This window comes from Accipiter gentilis, chromosome 31 (assembly GCF_929443795.1).
Source record: "Accipiter gentilis chromosome 31, bAccGen1.1, whole genome shotgun sequence".
In the NCBI taxonomy this organism is placed as follows: domain Eukaryota; kingdom Metazoa; phylum Chordata; class Aves; order Accipitriformes; family Accipitridae; genus Astur; species Astur gentilis.
Window position 1 is genome coordinate 11,123,813 of NC_064910.1, and position 21,117 is coordinate 11,144,929.

The 21,117-nt window shown below is 44.6% G+C and overlaps 1 protein-coding gene across 4 annotated transcripts; it reads left to right on the forward strand.

Moving 5' to 3' along the window:
• The first annotated feature begins 2,334 nt into the window (after positions 1–2,334).
• PLCXD1 (phosphatidylinositol specific phospholipase C X domain containing 1) lies at positions 2,335–20,458 on the forward strand. 4 transcript variants are annotated; one of them, XM_049834398.1, is made up of 7 exons: positions 2,335–2,390; positions 6,658–6,800; positions 10,255–10,391; positions 13,663–13,791; positions 14,935–15,090; positions 18,607–18,790; positions 19,753–20,458. In XM_049834398.1, the coding sequence occupies exons 2-7, from the start codon at positions 6,689–6,691 to the stop codon at positions 20,016–20,018; spliced, it is 984 nt and encodes a 327-aa protein (XP_049690355.1). In that variant the 5' UTR covers positions 2,335–2,390; positions 6,658–6,688; the 3' UTR covers positions 20,019–20,458. The 4 variants fall into 4 exon arrangements, with proteins under 4 accessions (XP_049690355.1, XP_049690354.1, XP_049690353.1 ...); XM_049834397.1 differs by lacking the exon at positions 2,335–2,390 and adding an exon at positions 6,227–6,293; XM_049834396.1 differs by lacking the exon at positions 2,335–2,390 and having other exon boundaries at positions 6,593–6,800.
• The last annotated feature ends 659 nt before the right edge of the window (positions 20,459–21,117 follow it).

The window sequence follows — 21,117 nt, forward strand, 5'->3', positions numbered from 1 at the left end:
GTGGCATATTTTGGTAAGCCAAAGCTGTTTAAATGTATAAAGTCCAGTTTAAGGCTCTATGACTGCTGTCACTGTGACTAACAAATCAGAAATTTTCACTCTGATCCACAGCCATAGATCAGACCTGCATTTCCATCCATGCCTGTGCTGAAGTTTCTGGTGCTGCCTGGTTTGATCTTCTTAGATGCTACCAGATTCAAACCTGTTCAGTACTGAATGCTTCAAAACCTGATAAGCTCCTTCTGGGTAAGTTCTTCTTTGTCCAGTGCTTTTGAACTCCACTTATTTTAATGCAGACATTTATTTTGTAAGGTGGGTTAAGAAATCTTGGGCTTTTTCACCTTGAAATCTGCTTATCATTATTTCTGCAAATATTGCTAAAAGTTATCCTTGCCTTGACCGCTCCTCAGGAGACATGCTTATTCAGGATTTAATCGCTTGCTGATTAATTTCCTGTCATTCCTCATTTTATGGGTTTCCTAAATCCCTCTAGAGAGATTGTGATCTTAGGACTAAACCAGGAGCAACTTTCTTGACATCTCTAGTAATTCCAGTGCAAATGAAGAAGAACTGAGACCCAAACTCAGACTTGAAGGGATGGGAATTAGGAGGGTTTGGAGAGGCCTTGAGATTTTTTGATAGAATATTTCCATTGAGGTGCGACCTGCAAGATTGTTTCCACATCAGTCAGCAGATACTTCCCATTACTACAGTGTAAAGTCCTGTTGTAATGCCTCCAGAATAAAAAGTTTTGGGGTTTCAGTTTCATGGTTCTTTTTGAGTTTTTTGTTATTCATTTCAAATCCACACAAAAATAGCTTTTAAACTTTCCTTTCTACAGTCATGTTTTCCCTGCTAGTCCCAACAACTTCACACAGGTTAGCTTTACAAGACCAGAACCGTGTCTGGCTGTACTGTATTCATCATGGTAGTATCCAGAGACTGCCTGATTGCTGTTTTTGTCACACCTCCATAGTCTTAACTTTCTAAGTAAATGAAGAATTAAAGTTGACTCTGTCTGATTTTTCCTCCTAACTTTTCCATTTGAAATACTTTCCCATTTATTTCATTCCATGAAGAGCACAGTAATACTTCTGTGTAACTGTTCTCAGCTACTTTCTATCATGGTGGTGCAAAAAGCACACAGCCTTTAAATAGCATCTTTCTTACCTTCTCCTTTGCTCTACTTCATCCCTTTTGGCATTTTGTCCTTTTTGTGCCTAGCTTTACAAACTGCTGTGCATCTATTCTGCATCTACCTCCAGCTAGTTTTGTGATACTCTGTGAGAATTGATATATAAACAGCAGTCTGAACTGTGGCATAACCCTGAAGCCCAGGCAGCCCTGCCATCCTGGGACTCACCAACGGGAACGACTCGGTTAGCTGAATATTAAACTGCTCCGGCCGCTGTTGTTGGCACGGCAAGTTTTGCTCTGTATATGAACACTGCTCTTCCTTTTGCTCTGCCTCACACAAAAATGAAACAGTGAAAAAGGAGTATCTGGAAAAATACATCCTTGCATTAAGATGCACAACACTGCAGCAGCCTGAATTTTCCCTAGTCCTGACCACAGTAGGATCCCAAGTGGTCGGATCCCAGAGTGGTCAGATCCCAGTTCTGCTGTAGAAGACCCTCTGGAATGCTGCCCTGTGGGGGAGAAAGGGAAGTTAATCTTCTCTGTCCATTCTTTCCATCAGAGTTTCAGCTCACCATTCTTTACTGAGGGAACTGTGCGTTTTGATTTGGAACAGGGAGATGAAGTAGGGGAGCTTCCTCCACCACCCTGGGAAGGCTGAGAAGGCACCCTCTTTCCAAAACCACACCAAGGATTTGCATGTTTGCCCCTACCTGCCGTTCACTCACTTCTTTGCCTCCTTACACAGAAAAGCTTTTTGAGGAGCTTGGCTAGATTTCTGCAAGGTACCATAGTAAATACGAGTGAATTTCACCACGGATGAGGGGCTGTACAGGCTAAAGAGGAGGAAAAGAATTAGTGAAACTCTGTTGGACAAAGCAGGCACTTAAGGGACTTTATATCTATATTTAGAAATATATATTTTGAGGGTTTTTTTGCAGTAATAGACTTCAAATGCCTCTGAAGGATGGCTCCACACTACTCCTTGCTGCTTCCCCCGCACCCCTTCGCCTCCCCCCACCCGCGGGTTCCTCCCGAACCAACACACCGGCCGCGTCTCGGGCAGCTCTGCTTAACCACAACCACCTCCTCCTCTTCTTCCTCCCCTCTCTCGCCCCTCCTTCACCTTCCTCAGACCTGCCGTCACTCGGGGCGGGCAGTGCGGGGTTAGTGCCTGCTGCGGGAGCCCGGGGGGAGCGGGGCTGTGCGGGGCTGCTGGGAGAGCCAAGATGGAAACCTCGTCCTTCATTGCAGTAAGTAAAGCGATTAAAAAAAGAGGGGGGAGGGAAGAATCTATCCTCCCGCAGGTGGGATAGCGGGGTGCCCCGAGGGGGTGTGGGGTCCCAGCTTCTCCCCTGGGATCAGCCCTGCCACTGGTGGGGCCGGCAGCTTGTTCCCGGCTGTGGCGGTTCGGGTAGTTCTTGTCACGGGGTTTCCCTGTAATTCCTGTGACGTTAGCTAGCTTCTGGGTCAGCTGCAGAAAATGCTTTAATTATGTCATCATCCAGCGTTCATTAATTATATTTCCCTCCTGGAGCTGCGTGGTGTTTGGCTGTTGTCCAGCACTCCGGGCTGGGGGGGCTGCGGGTGCGAGGCATGCTTTGGGCACAACCCGGGTAAGATCCTACCAGATGCTCTCGGTGTCCTGAGGTTAGAGGACAATGATCTCTACTGGCTTTGCACATTTGCATGTTTTATTGCTTGTTTATTGTTTGTGTCCTGGTAGAGTCCTCAGAATGTAATTGCTGCCTGCGCTCAGACCACCCAAGGTCAGGTCGGAAAGCTGCCGTGAACGAGGGGGGCGAGGGTAGTTGTGGTGGGTTGACCCTGGCTGGACGCCAGGTGCCCACCAAAGCTGCTCTGTCCCTGTCCTCCTCGGCTGGACAGGGGAGAGAAAATATAACAAAGGGCTCACGACTCGAGATAAGGACAGGAGAGATCACTCAGCAATTACCATCACAGGCAAACCAGATCCAACTCAGGGAAAATTAATTTAATTTATTACTAATCAAATCAGAGTAGGGTAATGAGAAATAAAACCAAATCTTAAAAACACCTTCCCCCATCCCTCCCTCCTGCCCGGCTCAACCCCCCTCCCGGTTCTCTCTCCCTCCTCCCCCCGGCAATGGGGGTTGGGGTCAGCTCGCCACCCCTGGTCTCTGCCGCTCCTTCCTCCTCAGGGGAGGAGGACTCCGCACTCGGGCCCTGCTTCCCCATGGGGTCCTTCCCATGGCGTGCAGTCCTTCAGGAGCACACTGCTCCAGCATGGGTCCTTCCCACGGGCTGCAGTCCCTCAGGCCCAGACTGCTCCAGTGTGGGTCCCCCGCAGGGTCACAAGTCCTGCAGCAAACCTGCTCCAGGGTGGGCTCCTCTCCCCACAGGGCCACAGGTCCTGCCAGGAACCTGCTCCAGTGTGGGCTTCCCATGGGGTCACAGCCTCCTTCGGGCATCCCCCTGCTCCGGCGTAGGGTCCTCCCCGGGCTGCAGGTGGAGATCTGCTCCCCCATGGACCTCCCTGGACTGCAGGGGGACAGCCTGCCTCACCAGGGTCTTCCCCACGGGCTGCAGGGGAATCTCTGCTCCGGCGCCTGGAGCACCTCCTCCCCCTCCTTCCTCACTAACCTCTGTATCTGCAGGGCTGTTCCTCTCACATTCCAGTCCTCTCACTCACCACAGGTTCCCCTTCTTAAATACATTCTCCAGAGGCACTGCCACCGTTGCTGACAGGCTCGGCCTTGGCCAGCAGCGGGTCCATCTTAGAGCCGGCTGGCATTGGCTCTGTCGGACACAGGGGAAGCTTCCAGCAGCTTCTCACAGGAGTCCCCCCAGTAGGCCCCCCGCTACCAAAGCCTTGCACACAAACTCAATACAGTAGTTAATCACAGCAATGTGTGTAGGGTGGACTTGCCTGTCTGGAAGGGGGGGCATAAAGACATGGTTCTCCTTGGCAAAGTTTAGGATTTAGTCATGAGAGGCGGTAGCTAATGGTTGTAATTTCATTCCTCCAGGCAAGCCTCGGTTTCTCCCTAAAGGATATCCCACACCTCAAACACAAGGTAGCAGCTGAGTTTGGAGGTGGTGGTGTGAACATCTAGGGCTTTGCATTGCACAGGGGATCGGGCCAAAATCTGCTCCGGTTGCTTCTGTATGGGCCTTGATCAGCAGACGGCCGTGGTGCTGCTGCTCCTGCTGCGCGCTCCCAGCGGCTGCCATTCTCAGCCTCAGGGTGCTGCGGAGGCAGGTGGGAAGAAAAGGAGGAGGAGGAGGAGAAAGAGGAGGAGGAGATGTGAATCTCACTTGTCTGTGTTTGCAGGACCACAGCATGGCTTTGTCTTGCCATTTCTGCTCTCTGCTACCTTTTCCCAGGTCCAGCAGGAAGCTCCTTGTGAAGTGCCCTGGTCCTGCAGGGATTGGGGCATCAATGGCAGCTTGTGCCAGGCTGAGAATCTGCTGCCAGTGGATTTTGGCCCGGCAACACCGAGGGGTCTGTCATACAGCCCGGCAAAGCCGACCATGGGACTTGCTGCCTCCTCAGCACGGGCCAGCAGTGGGCTGTCCGGACTCGGTGGTGAACTGGTGTGAGGGACTAGCATGGCAGAAAACCAGCTTTTTTCTGTTAGCTGTGGGACTGTGCCTGCGTTAGCCCAGGCAAGGCGATGAGAGCCCGTGGCAGGAGGAGAGGGCGGCAGCAGGTAAACCTGCACCCTCGGACGCGTCCTGGACGTGCTGTCGGTGCAGAGGAGCTTGTGCTGGGCTGAGGTGCTGCTGGCCGGCGGGCCTACGGGTCCCTGCTGCTCACTGGGGGGCTGTGTGCCTGCTCTGGGGGGGCCCGGGTGGCTTTGGGGAACAGAGGAATTAGGCAGCCCCAATGGCTCTGGAAAGGGAGCTGCAGATCCCAAGGAAAAGAGGAAAAGAGTGCTTATAGTTCGGCTTCTGGTCTGTGTACATGACCTGCCTAAGTGCTGCCATGTGCTGGAGTGTTTTGTCCTCACAGCTCCTGTCAGCTTCAGAGCTTGGGAAGGAGAAAAACTATCTAGTCTTTTGCAACTACTAAATAGCAATGTTGTTCTTAGCATCTGCAGCCCCTGTCCACGCTGATGCTCCATGGTACATAGACTAGAGCAGAGCAGCCCTGGGTGGGCAGGGGTGTGCGGTCTGAGGAAGCACGAAACGCAGGAAAAGGGGCCAAGATCAGCTGCAGGCTTCTGTTGTCTGAGCAAGGGGTCTGCAGGAGGCAGGAGCTCAGCATGTTAAACTCCAGAGCCAGAGGACGGATGAGTTGATCTGCCCGAGATCCGAACTTCTTTCCAAGAATAAGAATACCAGACGTGGCATATAGAGGCCACTTGCTTATGCAGGACTAAAAGATCTGCACCTTTTTTTTTTGAATAAATCCATGGGAGTTTTTCCACTTGACTTTGCACTAGGCCCATCAAATATCTGTTTTTTAAAAAGGATACAAAGGGAGCAAGAGGGGGTTTAAACCACTTCTTTCCTGCTTACGCAATGGCCTTGTGTGTATGGATAACCTCAGAGGTAGCTGCTCTCGCCAGGAGGAAAGCCCCAGGTTACACAGCAGACACGTGCAGCCTGTGTCACTGCTCCAGGGGTGCTGGGCATTTCCCTCAGCTGACACGGTCCCATTCTTAACTGGGCTGTCCGTACTTAGTGAGACCAATTGAAAGCCACACAAAGGCACAGCAGGACAGGCTAGATGAGTGACGCTACGTGTGTTGGCAGATATAAAAGCAGATTGTATCTGTTATGTGCGGTATGGACATAAAACTTAGGAATGTAATTCCTAAAGTTGCCTTTCAGATGACCCTATGTGTCTGCCAAAAAAAAAAATATATCTACTGCACCATGTTTAAGGAAATGTTCTTCGTATAAACAGTATGGGTCACCTGTAAATCCAGAAAAACCAACCGCCTCCCAAAAGCAACCTGAAGAATACTTTGCGGAGAAGCAATCTCAGGAATGACTGTGCTGAGATGCAGCAAAAGGGACCAGGCACCAGCGAGGATGTTTGGCAGAGCACAAAACCTGCACAAATGCATATCTGACTGCCATTGCTGTAGCAGACAAGAAGGAATCGTTCACAGTGACAGCTTTTCTGAAAAGGTTTGAAAAGGAACAGATGTTGTTTCACACTGGAGGTAGGTTATTCCTCATGATGCCACAATAGCCAATGTAGACAGTCATTTCTCGGTACCAGCGAAGCTTCACATATTTGTCTTGCCTCTATTTTTTTCTTTCAGTTGGTCAGTATCTGAGCCTGAAGCTGGAACCCTCCCTTGGCATTGTGCTGGGACACAATGTTATCAAAAGCAGCTCATGTTGTGGCTGAGGAGCTCTTGACATTTTGCTGCAGCTACTTGAGAGGAGGGTTGACACAACTACTTGAGAGAAGGGTTGACATTTTATAGCATGTATAAATCCATTCTGCTTAGGTGCAATGACATTAATTCAACCACAGTATATGGAATGGTTTATTCTTTTTCTTTTCTTTTTCCCTCCCAGAATACCCTATGAAGTCCTAGAGCAGGCACTAATGGAAGGCCCTTTGCAGACCTCCGTTCATGTGTGCCATGAATATGGACAATGGATGTCACAATTACCAGAGAAGCTCTGGGATATTCCCCTCTATAACTTAGCTCTTCCAGGTAAAGATTAACTTTTGTTCTCCACTGTTTTGTTAGTGTGTCATTTAAGCATTAGAACATCCTGTTTGTCCCATTTCAGGATGGCTACATTTATTATTTGGGTCAGTGTGTGGGAGAAGGGCTTGAGGGAGGGTTTGTGTGATGTGTGCATGCATGTAAATACTTTTAGTCTGTAATGTTTGGGGTTTCTTGGAAGGGGGGGGGGGGGGGAAAGGATTTTTTCATTTCATTTTGTTTTGAGGGAAGGAAAGAAAGAGGGACCTTTTTGCAGTCCCTGTGCATCATCTTGTCAGATCAGTGTTAATAACTGGAGCATTTGCTTATCTGGGCAATGGTGAGATTTTCCTAATTTGTTCTTGTCACTTCCTACATAATAAAATGGTTCCAAAAGGAGAGAAATAACATTTTACCTTATTATTTGTTTCTTTGTATTGTTTAAAAGAGTGTGTGAAGGTATGAAAAAAGGAGGATGGAGACTTTTAATTAACATATGTTTTTATTAATGTAGAGTGTGACTTTTCTACATGACCCTGCTTACAAAAACTGGATTTATCCTATTATGGGTAAACACAGCTGTGCTATAGCTGTTGCCCTCACTGGTACTACATTCAGACCTGTGTATCATTAGCCTTCCTTTGGTCATAGTATTGCTTCTCTCTGCTGCCTTGAATAGGTGATTTTTTTTTTTTTTTTCATTCTGTCCAAAGAAGTTATGGGAGAACCTGTTTTCACTGGCATGTGGAGAGGCACTGGAGGGCTGTCAGCTCTTGAGTGATTCCCTTTGCCTCCACAATGAAAATGGCACTATAGAAAAGTCTAGCCCATTTTTTTTCTCACACCTGTTAATGTGACAGGTAGTTTGGGTAGAAAGCAGCACAGCATGTAGATAAATGTTTTACGTAGGCTACAGGATCGTAGGTTAACTTTAGCAAAGATGTATATTGAGAGATAGTGGGGAAAAATCAAGTCTTGTCTTCAGTGGGTGGAGCCCTGGGAGGACGCAAGAACTGTGTTGGATTTTTTTTTTTGTTCCCCTGCCCTTTGTGAACTAATGGTAAAATTGAAACCTAGAAACTTATTTTGTGGTGACTTCTTGGATATGTAATTTAAATTGATGTTAATTTCAAAACAAGCGCACCTCTGTTTTGGATAAAGCCTATGTAAGAGGACCTCAGAACAGATGTTATAAAAAATTTTGTATTTCTCATTTAACCATCAAGAAAAGAAAATAAGTATCTGTTTTATGACAGAAGAAAGAAGGTCATATTCTCCTCTTTTTTTTTCTCTCCCCCCCCCCCCTTTTTTTTTTTTCCTTTTTGCTCTTCTTGCAAAAATCCTTCAAAAGGTCAGTAGCATGGTCAGTGGTTTTTGTATTTTTTTTGTGGAAAAGGAACCATATTGTTTCTAAAAAACTTCCACAGTGGTGTTTCTTGGACATTGTAGAAAGCTGAGAACCTGCTGATGTGTGCCTTTGACTTCCTGGCTCTTCTCCTAACGGTGACCTTGTTATTCTTGTGAACGTTTGTTTGTTGTTCTTGTGAATATACCTGCATGGAGAACAGGCAGGAGAAGAAAAGAATAGTTGAAGACAAGCCCATTTCAGCAAACATTGGAGGCCTTTACAGAGCATTGCAGGCCATTAGCTTGGAAGATTTTGATGGCTGTCCAGCTGACCTACAAAACTGGTCCAGGTCAGAACAAAAGCAGATCAAGACCAACCAGGTCAAGACAGCTCTGGCAGGTTTTTAGAGGGAGCAATGACTGGGGGAAGCCCAGTTTGGAAGTTGAAGCTTATCTCGGATAGAGAAGACAACAAGGCATGCAAGAAATGTGGGAGACTGCATTCTGAAAGCATGATGAGGAGACAGAGGCAAGTCTCAGTAATTAGTGTTGTGTTTGCACCAGGTTCAGCACAGTGCTGCCAGCTCACTCTCTTTGCATCATATTAGTTGTGTCATGGATATACCCATCTTCCTTTCATTACTATAACTCACTGACATCACAAGATGACTCCTAAATGAAAGGTCACTATCCATTTGCTGATTAGCATCAGTACATGCAATGCCCATCAACGGAATCCTGTTCACTCCTTTTGGACTTGGATTTGGTCCATGGGTATTTAATGGTTTGACTCTTACATCTTGTAAGACAAACTTCTTTGATTGCATGCCCTCATTATCGATCTTCCATCTGCAGTGAGCTTGGTTTGGGTGTTTAAAGCAGGAAAATAGACAGAAACCCAGTTTTAAAAGGTGAAAAAATTGAGTGAGACATTAAACTATTACTGACAGTTTCAAAGGATTTTCTTTATTTCAAATACAATGATGTTGTCCATTTTCTTTGGCTACTAGAAATATTGCCATTAGCACCAGTAAGACTGACCATTCAGGAAGGCAGCTCCTAGCACCAGTGAACAATTTGTTTGACAGAAGACTTAAAAAACAAAATGATATGCAAATTCCTTACAGATACTCTGTAAAGATCCCAGCAAGTCACTTCATTGAGTTGTTAGCTTTTCTTATTGATGCTTTATAAAATTAGAAGAAATAATGGAACAGGAAAAGCTGGCAAAATCACTGCTTTCCCATCCTGAAGAAATTGTGAGTTGCAACACATTTTCATCTAAACATGATGCAAGAGATGTGTCAGACTTATTCAGACTTCAAAGAAGTCAAATATTTGGGCAGGCTGTACTTGGCTCTGGTGCTTAACCTGCCCCTGTGTAATTCCCTGTGCTAGAAAGAGTCGGGTAACTTTTGAAGTCCATAAAAAGTGGATCTTGTTCATCTGTCACATGTAAACTTGGACTTGGATTTGCCTCTGAAACCTTCAAGCACCCACCTCTTACATTGTTTTTGTAGGGTATGTGGTTGTTAGTTCAGGAGGGCATTTTTTACCAGATATTTAAGACATAAATGCTGAAAGTGCCAAGTTAGGAGTTGGTCCAGTCAAAGGTGTAAGAAGCTGAATTTCTGCTTTCAGTCATATTTTCCTGTGCAGAGATAATGGGACTTCAGTATGAAGTCCTGCATTTGGACAACTCTGAAAACAGGACAAATTCTAGATAAATTCAGCTGTCCGCTATTTATTCCCTAAAAAAAGTGAGTTTTCACATCAAGATAATTATTTCAGTGGAAGATGCTAGTTGAAACAGGCTGTTTTATTGTGGTTTAAGGCAAACAACATTGGTGTGTACTTCAGATGCTTTATTGAAAAGTCTTGATGCCTTCCCTTCACTAGGATTTCATGCTATGCTTATTAATGTCAGGTGAGCAACCTCTGTAGAAGAGCCCACCTTTTTGCCATACCTACATAGGCTGTCGGGCAATATAGGTGTGTGATTTGGAAATGGGGTGGCATGTCAGGTGTATGCATGCAATATAACCATGTATTGTGGTCTTGAGTAGTTAAGAAATATACATTTTCTGTACATTTTTTATTTTGTATTCTACAGGGAGTCATGACACTATGACCTACTGCTTGGATAAAAACTCTGGTGTTAGTGGCAATGAATTGAAGCTGGTGAAGTTTTTGAACAAATGTATGCCCTGCATTGTGCACCCCATTATCATGAAGTGGTCTACAACACAGGTAACTGTTGTCTAGCGTTCTTGTCATGCCTGGGCAAAGTTGAAGCTTGTGCTGCAGTGCTGAGAGCGGTCATGCTCTCCTGCGCGCAATGAAAGAAAAGCTTTCTGCCCAGAAATCTGCGCTCTGATGAGATACTGTTCTTGGGTGTTGTGGTTTAACCGCAGCCGGCAGCTCAGCCCCATGCAGCCACTTGGTCACTCCCCCCGGCTGGGATGGGGGGAGAGAATCAGAAGGCTAAAAATGAGAAAACTTGTGGGCTGAGATGAAGACAGTTTAATAGGGAAAGCAAAAGCCACGCATGCGAGCAAAGCAAACCAAGGAATCCATTCCCCACTTCCCATGGGCAGGCAGGTGTTCAGCCATCTCCAGGACAGCAGGGCTCCAGCACGCTGAACGGTGACTTGGGAAGACAAACGCCATCACTCCGAACATTCCCTCTTTCTCCTTCTTCCACCAGCTTTATATGCTGAGCATGATATGGTCTGGGATGTCCCTTGGGTCAGTTTGGGTCAGCTGTCCCGGCTGTGTCCCCTCCCAACTCCTTGTGCCCCCCCAGCCTGCTCGCTGGTGGGGTGGGGGGAGAAGCAGAAAAGCCCTTGGCTCTGGGTGAGCACTGCTCAGCAGTGACGAAAACATCCCTGTGTCATCAACACTGGTTTGGTCACAAATCCAAAACACAGCCCCATACTAGCTGCTATGGAGAAAATTAACTCTACCCCAGCCAAAACCAGCCCATTGGGGTATGAGATAGGTGCCATACATACCAGATCTTCTTTTGTGGGGGAAAAAGTGTGTAAGTGAGGCAGGGATGATACTTAGACAAAGATGTTGTTTAAAGCTGACCACTTGGTACTAGGAACTCATCTTCTTTTTCACGTTTATTGTTGTTATTTATAACATTTAATATTACTATAATCAAAAGAGGTTTTTTCTTTTACACTTTGTTCAGAAGGTAATGCTTGTCACTTTTACTGCCACTGTTGTGTGAGATGTCAGTTGTTTTCCCCATCTATATTGTGTAAGACAAAAATCTTGTTGAAGGGAATTTTTTTATCCATAAACATTGAGAGAATGAAGGTGTGGTCCTCCTGTAAGGATTAGTTAATTTTTTAAAATGTCTAAATAATAAGGTAGTAGTTATCTCTTTGTTCCTCACAAATGTAAGTTAAAGGCAAAGTTGGGGATCATGATTTAAGCTAGAGCTTTTGAAGATTTTTCTGAAGAACAGACTTTCCTGGCATCAAAGAGGTCCCAAAAATCTTTTCGCTTTTGTTCTTATTGGAGGAGTAGTTCATTATTAGGGAATTAAAACTGAATAATTGATAAATGGAAATAATTATGCCTAGGCTTCTTTCGTTGTGTTTGAGCAGCCCTGGCAAACTGGCGTTGTAGACACTACCAGATATTGAATATGTAATGGCAATGATGAGTTGATGTGGAAAGGCACTCACTTAGCACAGTGCCTTGTCTTGAGCTGCTTTTTGCTTTGGGACTTAAGCCAACGCAAGATTTAGCCAACTTGTGGGTTGCTGGCCAGTGCAGTGACCCTGTGGGTGACTAACAAGCTCCTTCCATCATTATAATAATTTTCTGGTCAGAACCCAGCGTGCTGAGCGGGAAGTGGTCTGGTGCTGACGGGGAAAAGGCACGGCTGCGATCCTGCCTGTCCTTGGCTCTGCGGTCCTCGAGTTATCTTTGCGAGGAGGTGAATCCGCCCATTGGTATCCAGAAGAGACACCAAGGAGCCCTACTGATGGTAGGACCCACAGGTCCCTGGATGGCCCAGTGCCTCGGAGGCAGTGCCTGGCTTGAGCCCGGGCTCTTATGGGTGTCAGTCTGGAGGCCCAAATCTTTCCTGAGCAATGGCTGATGTCAGGGTGTAACTTCCACTCGTGCCCTGGATGTCTGGTGTGAGATCACAGCACCGAGCAGCATCGCACCCCGAGGCTTCCTCTTAAGTTTTGGCCTTGGGGGGCAATGTTCACACTGTCTAATTCAGTATCCAAACCCAGGTGACTAATTAGAGAGTCTGTCTAGCTTTCCTATGCAGTCAACAGAGGTAAATTAATTCTCTGCAGTCCAGAGCAGCTATTTCACCTGGTGCTCGTTCTGGCCACAAAGGTTATATACGACCTACAGCCATATACACTCCCACCTCCAGCGTGCTCCAAGCGAAGGTGGGACTTTGGCACAGATCGCTCCTTCCGCTGCTCCAGCCTGGTGGAGACCAAGCAGGCACAGACGGAGCTGTTGGCCCAAGGCACCCCACCACCCGCACCCTGGGACACGTGGGGCTGGGCTGTCCCCAGCCCTGCAGCTCAGGCATAGCCTGGGGAGATTAAATTCCCACCCTAAGAACAGAAAGTTAGGTGGCTGAAGCTAGGCAGGGTGAGCATCCTGGCATATGTCTTAAGCTCTATCTTGGCTCTAAAGCTACAAATGTGGTTATTCAGGTGCAATGCCTTGTATTGATCAGCTTTTGTGGAACCCTTTCTGACTTAAATCAGTACAGTGTATGCCTTCTGAAACCTGAAACTGTTGTCCATAGCAGGTTGAACTGAGACAAATTAGTGTTTAAAAATATTTAATTAAATTGATTCTATTCTCTTATGCAACAAGAGTCTTGATAGAGGTAAGAGACATATCATTTGGGACTTTTTGGCCCAGAAACTCAGCTTTATCGCCTGTTCCATTCAGCCCTCAAATCCAGTAGAACTCTGATGGAAGTGGAACTAGAGAAGGACCTCTGTTTTGTAGGACTTCTACAGGTTAATTCAAAGTCTTTAAGAGACTTTATCTTGAAAAAGAACAACAGCCAGTACTTTTTTCTATTTTTGTTTTTTTTTCTTCTGTTGAGGTTGAGTGATCTCCGCAGAGACAACCATTGTAAAGTCTTTGATCTAATAAAAAAAATACAGCATTTCTAAAGTGCTGATCCTGCAGTTTTTGTACTTACAAATAGTCTTGTGAGGAGTGATTGTGTATTAAGCACAGGTGAATGGATCTTTAACTTTCTGACACAACAAGGGCAGAGGTCTGAATAATCTAATCTGTACCTGCAGTATATGCCTCAGTGAAATTGGGATCCCTCTTGTCAGAGAGTAAAATATGTTATAGTTACGACTTGCTACCATATAGTGCCATTTTAAAGATGAAAGACCTGTGAAAAATGTCATAGGGCTAACTTTGTACACCTTTTTCAGCTTTCTAAACTGAAGAAACAAATCTCTTCCAAACTCTTGGGACCTTTGTCTTCTGCTTCACCTTTCAGGTACTGACTGTGACGGAGCAGCTCGAGGCTGGAGTTAGATACCTGGATTTCAGGATTGCCCACAAGGCTAATGATCCATCTATGAATTTGTACTTCGTGCATATGGTTTACACAACTGTTACTGTACAGGTATTGTCCTTACCTTTGGGATGGCTATAAAACCAGATCTGTTTCTTTTGTTCAAGAGCCACGATAATCTGAAAATACTAGCCCAAGCTTTTCTGAGTAGGTTATTTATTTTCCTAATGTGAGGACTTCAAACTAGAGAAAACCAGCAGGGCTGGAAGTTAGTTTCAGCAGCTGCAAGTGAGACTGGATCATCAATCAACTCCTCATCCTCAAACCGGAGTTGCTGTGCCTTGCTCTCCACTGCCCAGCCCCTACCAAGTGCCTGAAATATCTGGGGTTTATCTTGTGTTGTCCCAGGATGCTACCCAGGGCAATCCTGTTTCCCCCATAAGGAGAGAAGTTATTAAAGAGAAGTAGGTATTAAAAGCCTAATAAAATCACAGAAACACTTTTTTTAAGAAAAAGTATTTCACTGAAAGACAGAGAGACTTAAGTCTGGATCCCATGATCAAATTACTGTCAGCTGCTGTGAAGAAACTAGTGTGAGCTGCTCTTCACATGCACTCTGTCACTGTGGAGTAGTTTACGTCTGTCCATTTGCTGGGACCTGTACAGCCAGGCACAGCCAGCTAATGCAGCTTTTAATTTGTAAACTTTGGTTTCATGCTTATGAGTCTGAATCCTTCATGTGTTGAGGTTTCATGGTGACTGGCGTGCTCATGTAAACACTTAGGTGTAGTGCCCGATTACCCTGTGGTCCTCAAGAAGTTGTCATTGCCCACAACAAATGGGGAAACCAGGTCCTGTTACATTTAAGCAAGCACAGAACTCTTCCCTGTTTTTGAGTTTGCCACTAATATGTTGTTTGTCCTTAAAGAAGCTTGGGGAGATGGTTTTACTGCTAACCTGCCTCCAGGCAGTAGGACATTTCATGGGTGTTACCAAAATACAAAGCTGTTAAGTGTAGTGTGCTAGAACCACATCCAGAGCAAACCAGCACAGACCTGCAGAAAGTGGATTTTCCTGGGGTGCATCTCTCTGGACCACCTTGTGGGCTGTCAGATGGTCATCCTCCAGAAACCTACCCTGATTTTCATTATTGTGATTCCGAGTCTACCCCACCATCAATGGTCTGTTGGTTTTATGTCCTTTCCCCTGCATAGCACAGACGATTTTCTAAGTTGTCATGACTCTCTCTTCTAGGATATTCTATGGGAAGTGTTAAGCTGGTTGGAAACTCATCCTCAGGAAGTTGTTATCTTAGCCTGCAGGAATTTTGATGGATTAACGAAGAAACTTCATTGTCATCTTATTGCCTGTATAAAAGAGATTTTCCAGTGTAAACTGTGTCCCCGAAATGTAAGTATGAGATCCCCTTTTTCTTCTTTTTTAAGAATGATATATTACAGTGAGATCTTTGATTCCAAATTTAGATATATTCTACTTTCACTGTATTTTTAACCTAGGAAAAGTAACATTTGCTGCATCAGAGATAGGTCTCTACCTAATAAAATAGAGGAGATAAAGCAAACCTACATCCCACAGTGTGGAGGAGGGAATTAAATTTGACTGTCACGTCTGTTGAGTTGTGGGACAACAGTAGGCACACAACTGTCATCCACTGTCCTGTCTGAGTTTTGTTTTTAAAAAGAAAAGAAAGAAAATAAAAGAAGGTGTGTGTGTGTTATAAATATAGTCCATACTGTATTTATAGAATTCAAGGAATCCAGTTTCTGCCATTTCACAGCAATAATTATGAATGAATTTTTATGCTATTTATAATAGTTTAGGTTGGAAGTGACCTCTGGAGGTCATCTGGTTCAAGCTCAACATGCAAAGCAGGACCAACTTCAAAGTTACATTGGGCTGTGTCCCATCCATTCTCGAATATCTCCAAGGATGGAGATTCCACAACCTTTCTACGCAGCCTGGTCCAACACTTGTGCACTCTCACAGTGAACATGTTTTTCTTATCTATCTGATCAGAATCTCTCTTGCTGTAACTTGTGCCTGCTGGCTTGCATCCTTTAGCTGTGCATATCTGAGGAGTCTTCTCTACATCTACCCATTAGTATTTATAGGCAGCAGTAAGACCTGTCCATAGTCTTCTCTTCTTCACGCTGAACAGACCCAGCTCTCTCAGCCTGTCCTTGCGTGTCATGCTCCAGCCTCTGCTAGCTCTGGTTGCACACTGCAGGACTCACTCCAGCACATCAATGACTTTTTTGTACTGGGGAAGCCCCAGCTGGTGACAGTCCTTGAGATGTGGTTCCACAAGTGCTGAATAGAAGGGAAGAACCCCTTTCTCTTGATTTGCTATCTGTGCCTTTACTAATACAGCCCAGTTTGCAGTTGACCTTTGCCATGTGGGCACACTGCTGGCTCATGTTCAGCTTGGTGTCTACTAGGAGCTCCAGGTCCTTCTCTTCAAAGCAGGTTTCTAGCCAGCTGCCCCCAGACCGTCCTGATGCGTGGGATGAGGCCATTCAGGCGCGGGACTTTGCATTTGCCTTTGTTGAGCTTCATGAGGTTTCTGCCAGGCCATGTCTCCAGCCTGTCAAGGTCCCTCTTAATAGTACCTCTGCCCTCGGCACATTTCTCGTGGCATTGACTTTCTTTCCTGGACGTGAGCTGGAGCTGACCTTCCAACTAGCTTAATATGCTTTCAGTCACCCAAACCTGCAGAAAAGCCTTAATTTACATAATCAGAAATCATTTGATTGCTAAATTGTAGAAGTTGAGATTTTTAGCTTCCTCTTTTTTACAAGGTGTGGGAGCTTTTAGTAGTTAAACAATTAACATTTCAAAGATGCACAGGAACAGAGGGTTTTCTCTGGAGATGTGAGGGGTACAGGATAATGATGACCCTGTTTGTGATTCGAATACAGCCTTTGAAGCTGGTGTATCAGTAACGGGTGAGTATTACCATTTCAAAGCATTTTGTACAGCAGAGTTAAAATAGAACAATTTTCAGCAGAACTAGGGGATTCTGAATATTCAGGCCTCAGCTGAATAACTGAAGACCTGAGTGACACTGTTTTGTTGTTTCCCCAAATATCTTGAGTGTGTAAGTCGTGGATGAGCAGAGCAATACTGGAGAAGACGGTCAAATTTTCTTTCAGACACATGGCTAGCTCTTAAAAAGAAAAAAAGGTATTAACTGCAAAAGGAGCAGGCTGCTGCTGTTAGTTTGTTGAACAAAGGTGACGAACAAATGGTTTGAGATCACCTGACTGAAGAAAGAAGAACGTTTCTGAGGTGTGTCCAGGGGGAGGGAAGAAGGGCACTGAAGAAAAGAGAAGCCAAGTACTTCCCTCAAGCAGGAAGAATTTTTTTTTGTGGGGTCTGTGACCAGCAAAATGGATCTCGACATTTTTGCAAGCGCTACCATTGCAGGTTAGGTAGCTGTGGGGTTTTTCAGGATCACAGAACATCAGATAACCAAGTACTTCCTCACATATTCTAAAATAATCTGGTATCTACTCTCTTTCAAGACTGCATCTCTGTCGTTGTACAAAAGTAAGCATTAAAGTATTTATGAAGCAACTGCTAAGTAGAGGTCTGTATGTAGTACTGGCACAGGCCACAGTGTGACAACATTACATTGCGTTTAAAATTTTAATTGCCTTAACTATTCAAGGTGTCTTCCTTTGATCTGGGTTTAAAAATCCCTTGTTAGACATTTACAGTTTCACTTCTGCTTTGTTTGCAAAATAAGCACCTGTGCTCATGTACACATTTCTGGTAGCTTTTTTTTTTAGCTTTTATCCCACACCCCCTTTTGTTTTGTTTTGTTTTGTTTTGTTTAAGAGGTTCCAGCTTTAGAAAGGCAGCTGGAGTAAAGCAAAGGGTTCTGTCAGCCACAGGTTTTTGTAGTTTGAGTAGCTTGTGTCTTAATTTTGCAGTATTTTCTGACCTAATTGGGGCTTCCACTCTTTCTGTCTTGGATGAAGTAAGAGGGATTCCCATGTTCATTGAACCCCTGTCTGTCTTCAAAGATTTACATAAAACATTTTCAACTGCCTTTGGCTTTTATTTTAATTAATAAGTTAATTGGAACATCAAAAAGCCACCATTTCCTTTCATAAGCAACAGACATAGCTTTTAAGCACAAAATTCTTAAAAAACCAGTAGCTGTTAAATATGTTGGTTTTGCCAATAAAACTAGTCAGAGGGCCTCAATTCTGTCTGACAGTAACTTTCAAGGATTGGAAAATGTGATTTCATATTGAAACACTCGAATTTAAGAGACCTGTTTCAGCCCATTTGTCTGTCTGAGGAGGTTTCTGATGCAAGTCTTCCCTTCTCTCAATTCAAAAAGTCTGGAGCACCCCAATTTCAGAAACTTCCCACTTGCTTAGAGAAATCAGAATTAATGTATCTCTTGAAGACTTTAGTCATACCGAGTGTTAAGCAGTTCACTTTTCTTTGATGGCTACAACAAATTTGGATCACTATGTGGGGCATTTGCCAAAATTATGCCTGCTTCTTGTGTCTGCATTCCTACAGCTTTGCCCTGCTCCTACCTCCTTTCACCAAATGGCCTGTGTCTTCCTCTCCCAACAAATTTTCAGCAGCAGTATGTGCAGCAGGGCTGACACAGGGGTGGTATCCTGTTACACAGGTGTAAGACCTTCAGTTATGTACTTCACCATAGTTGAATTTTTTGAGGAAAGGAGGAACCTGCTGAAGTTCCCAGGCTCCCGTTGCCCCTGCAGCTTGTAAAGCCAGCCAGTGACCTACTGGGCTGTACACTTATAAAAGCTTTACTTGAACTGAATCTGTGCCTCTCTACCAAGGTGACGTCACAGGTCAGTATTTGAACTTTGGGAACACTGCTATGCTGCTGACTTCAACCTGGGCATGCTTTCTTAGGTGGTGCCGACACTGCGGACCATGTGGCAGTGTGGCCATCAGGCCATAGTCTCGTACGAAGAGGACATGGAAGTGGCGAAGCACTGTGAGCTGTGGCCTGCGATCCCATACTGGTGGGGAAACAAAACTGCCACTCGCGCTCTTATCCAGTATTTAGAGCACATGAAGCAGATGGGCCGTCCAGGTAAGCACGGGGAGTTGCTTGGAGGAAACAAGGGGCACGTACAGCAACGCAAAACTCATCAGAAGTTGGGTGATCGCAGCATTACGGGATATAACCACTTTGCACCCATGTTACTCGGTGCTTTGCCTACCCATGGGCAAGTACAACATTCATCTTTGGTCATGCAAATACACGCGTCAGTGTATGTACATGCGTAGGCTATATAAATCATGGCGGCTGCTTCACTCGCGTGATCCCATGAAAAAGCAGCCCTCAGCACAGACCAGCTCGCTGGTGCTGTTGTGCCCATCTCACAGGTAGGAGACTGCTTCCTCGACCCAGTGCTTGCTGCTTTAGGCAGTGCTGATGACAAGGGAAACGCATTGGGCTCGCCTTGCTGTGAGAAGAGACCCCTGCAAGAATGATGCGTGAAGGCTGTAGCTGTGTCAGGAAATAGCAGCGCTCAATCATGCTGGTGTAGTCTAAGCTGAAAGAAATTTCGTTCATAACCTCCGATGCAGCGCTGTGATGTGCATGCATGGGGTGATGAAGGGGAGAACTGCTTCAAAAGCACACTGTCCCCCCAAAGGAAAATGCCCGGGTAGGTGCACCCTGCGTACCTGTCCGTCATGGGGGAAGGCTAAGCATTTGGAAGTAACCCTTACAGAAACAAACATAAATTATAAAGGAGGACTAGTTAGTGGAGAACCTTTAGTCTGCAATGAATAATTTAGATAAATTTAGCTAAACTGGAATGGTTCAATAACCAAGCTTGGCTCAGTAACTATTTACTACAGCATGCAGTTGCATCAAGGGGAGACAGTCTACTGAAACAGTTCTACGGTTGGGAAATGATACAGAAAGAGTGTGAAGTTACTATTTTAATGATTCCCAGAGGAATGAGATCTGGTGTTAATGCAATGCTGAGCAGTTTCTGTTCTCCTCAAAGGAATATTTAATGTGTCACCTGATTTTTGTTTCAGAAAAATTCTTTGTAGCAGGGATTAACCTTACTGAAAATTTAAGGTATATTCTCGTACACCCATTTGGATCACTGAAGAAAATGACGCTGCAGAGTTTTCCATGCTTGAAAATCTGGATAAAGCAACAGTATCCAGGACCAAGGAAAGAATGTATTAACATCATTGCTGGAGACTTCATAGGAAATAATGATTTTGTCAAAGATGTGATAGAACTTAACAAAAAAATTAATCCTTCATTACACTGTCAAAGTAAAGGGAACAAATAGCATTTCCTTCTCAGCTTCTTGATCTGTGAAAAGCTGAAGATGCTTTGTCTGCATGTAATGTCTCCTGGTTTAAACACCCTGGATCCCGTAAAGGTCCAGCTAACTTAAATCAGGGATGTTTTAAAGACTCGGTAAGAAAAGCGCTCTCAGCATCATCGGGGTTTCAAGGCCTTTTCACAGAAAAGAGAGCAGGCAGACCTTGCTAAAGTCTGTAGGGAACTATGATATAGGTATAATTTACTTGGAGATGCTTAGATTCTGCAACAGTTGGCAATAGTGAAAGTCCCAAGAACTTGATCTTATTTTATTTTATATATGACAAGAAGGAGAAATACATCAGTAGCTGCATGAATTATTTTGTGATAAGATTTTATCTTTCTTGTAAAGATATTCTGCACTACTTGCAACCCCAATTCTCTTTTATATCAGTGTGAAACTGACTTGCCTATTTTCATAGTTAAATATACAAAAGGTACAGTTTAAAAATCTTTTTGATATATATCAAAGATACTGTATTGACAATCCTGTCTGACATGATTTTTATATATACATCAATACATTGTTAGCATTGGAGATCTAGAAGCGGCTGTACTGTTGGTGTGTGTCAAGTATCAGTTGTGAGCACTTTTACCAACAGGGTAGTCACAAAATTCTTGATGATTTGTACGAGGTATGTGTATTTGAACACTTAACTCTTTTTTCATCACTCATGCCAGTTCTGCAGCGGTAAAGATACCAAAACTAGGCCCCTAAACAGTTCATCTGTGGTAATGAAATACGTTTTTTTAGGTGCTGCCAAAATATGCCTTATATTGAAAATAAACACATATGAAACAAATTCCTTATCTAAACTCAGACTGCTCTAGAAATACAGATTCTTGGCTTCCGTAATGCTCATTTGGGGTTTCACACTTGGTCTTTTATTTAGCTATTTTTGTAGTTCTGTAATTATTTTTCCTCTCAATAAGTAGTTTTTGCTTATGTAAAAACTAAGGGTTTTATGCTCTTTGCCATTGCATGTTAATCCTATTTTTCTAATTTTTTTAAATGAACTGTGCAGTAACAGATGATCATGATGGCAAGAGAAATGGCAAGCATC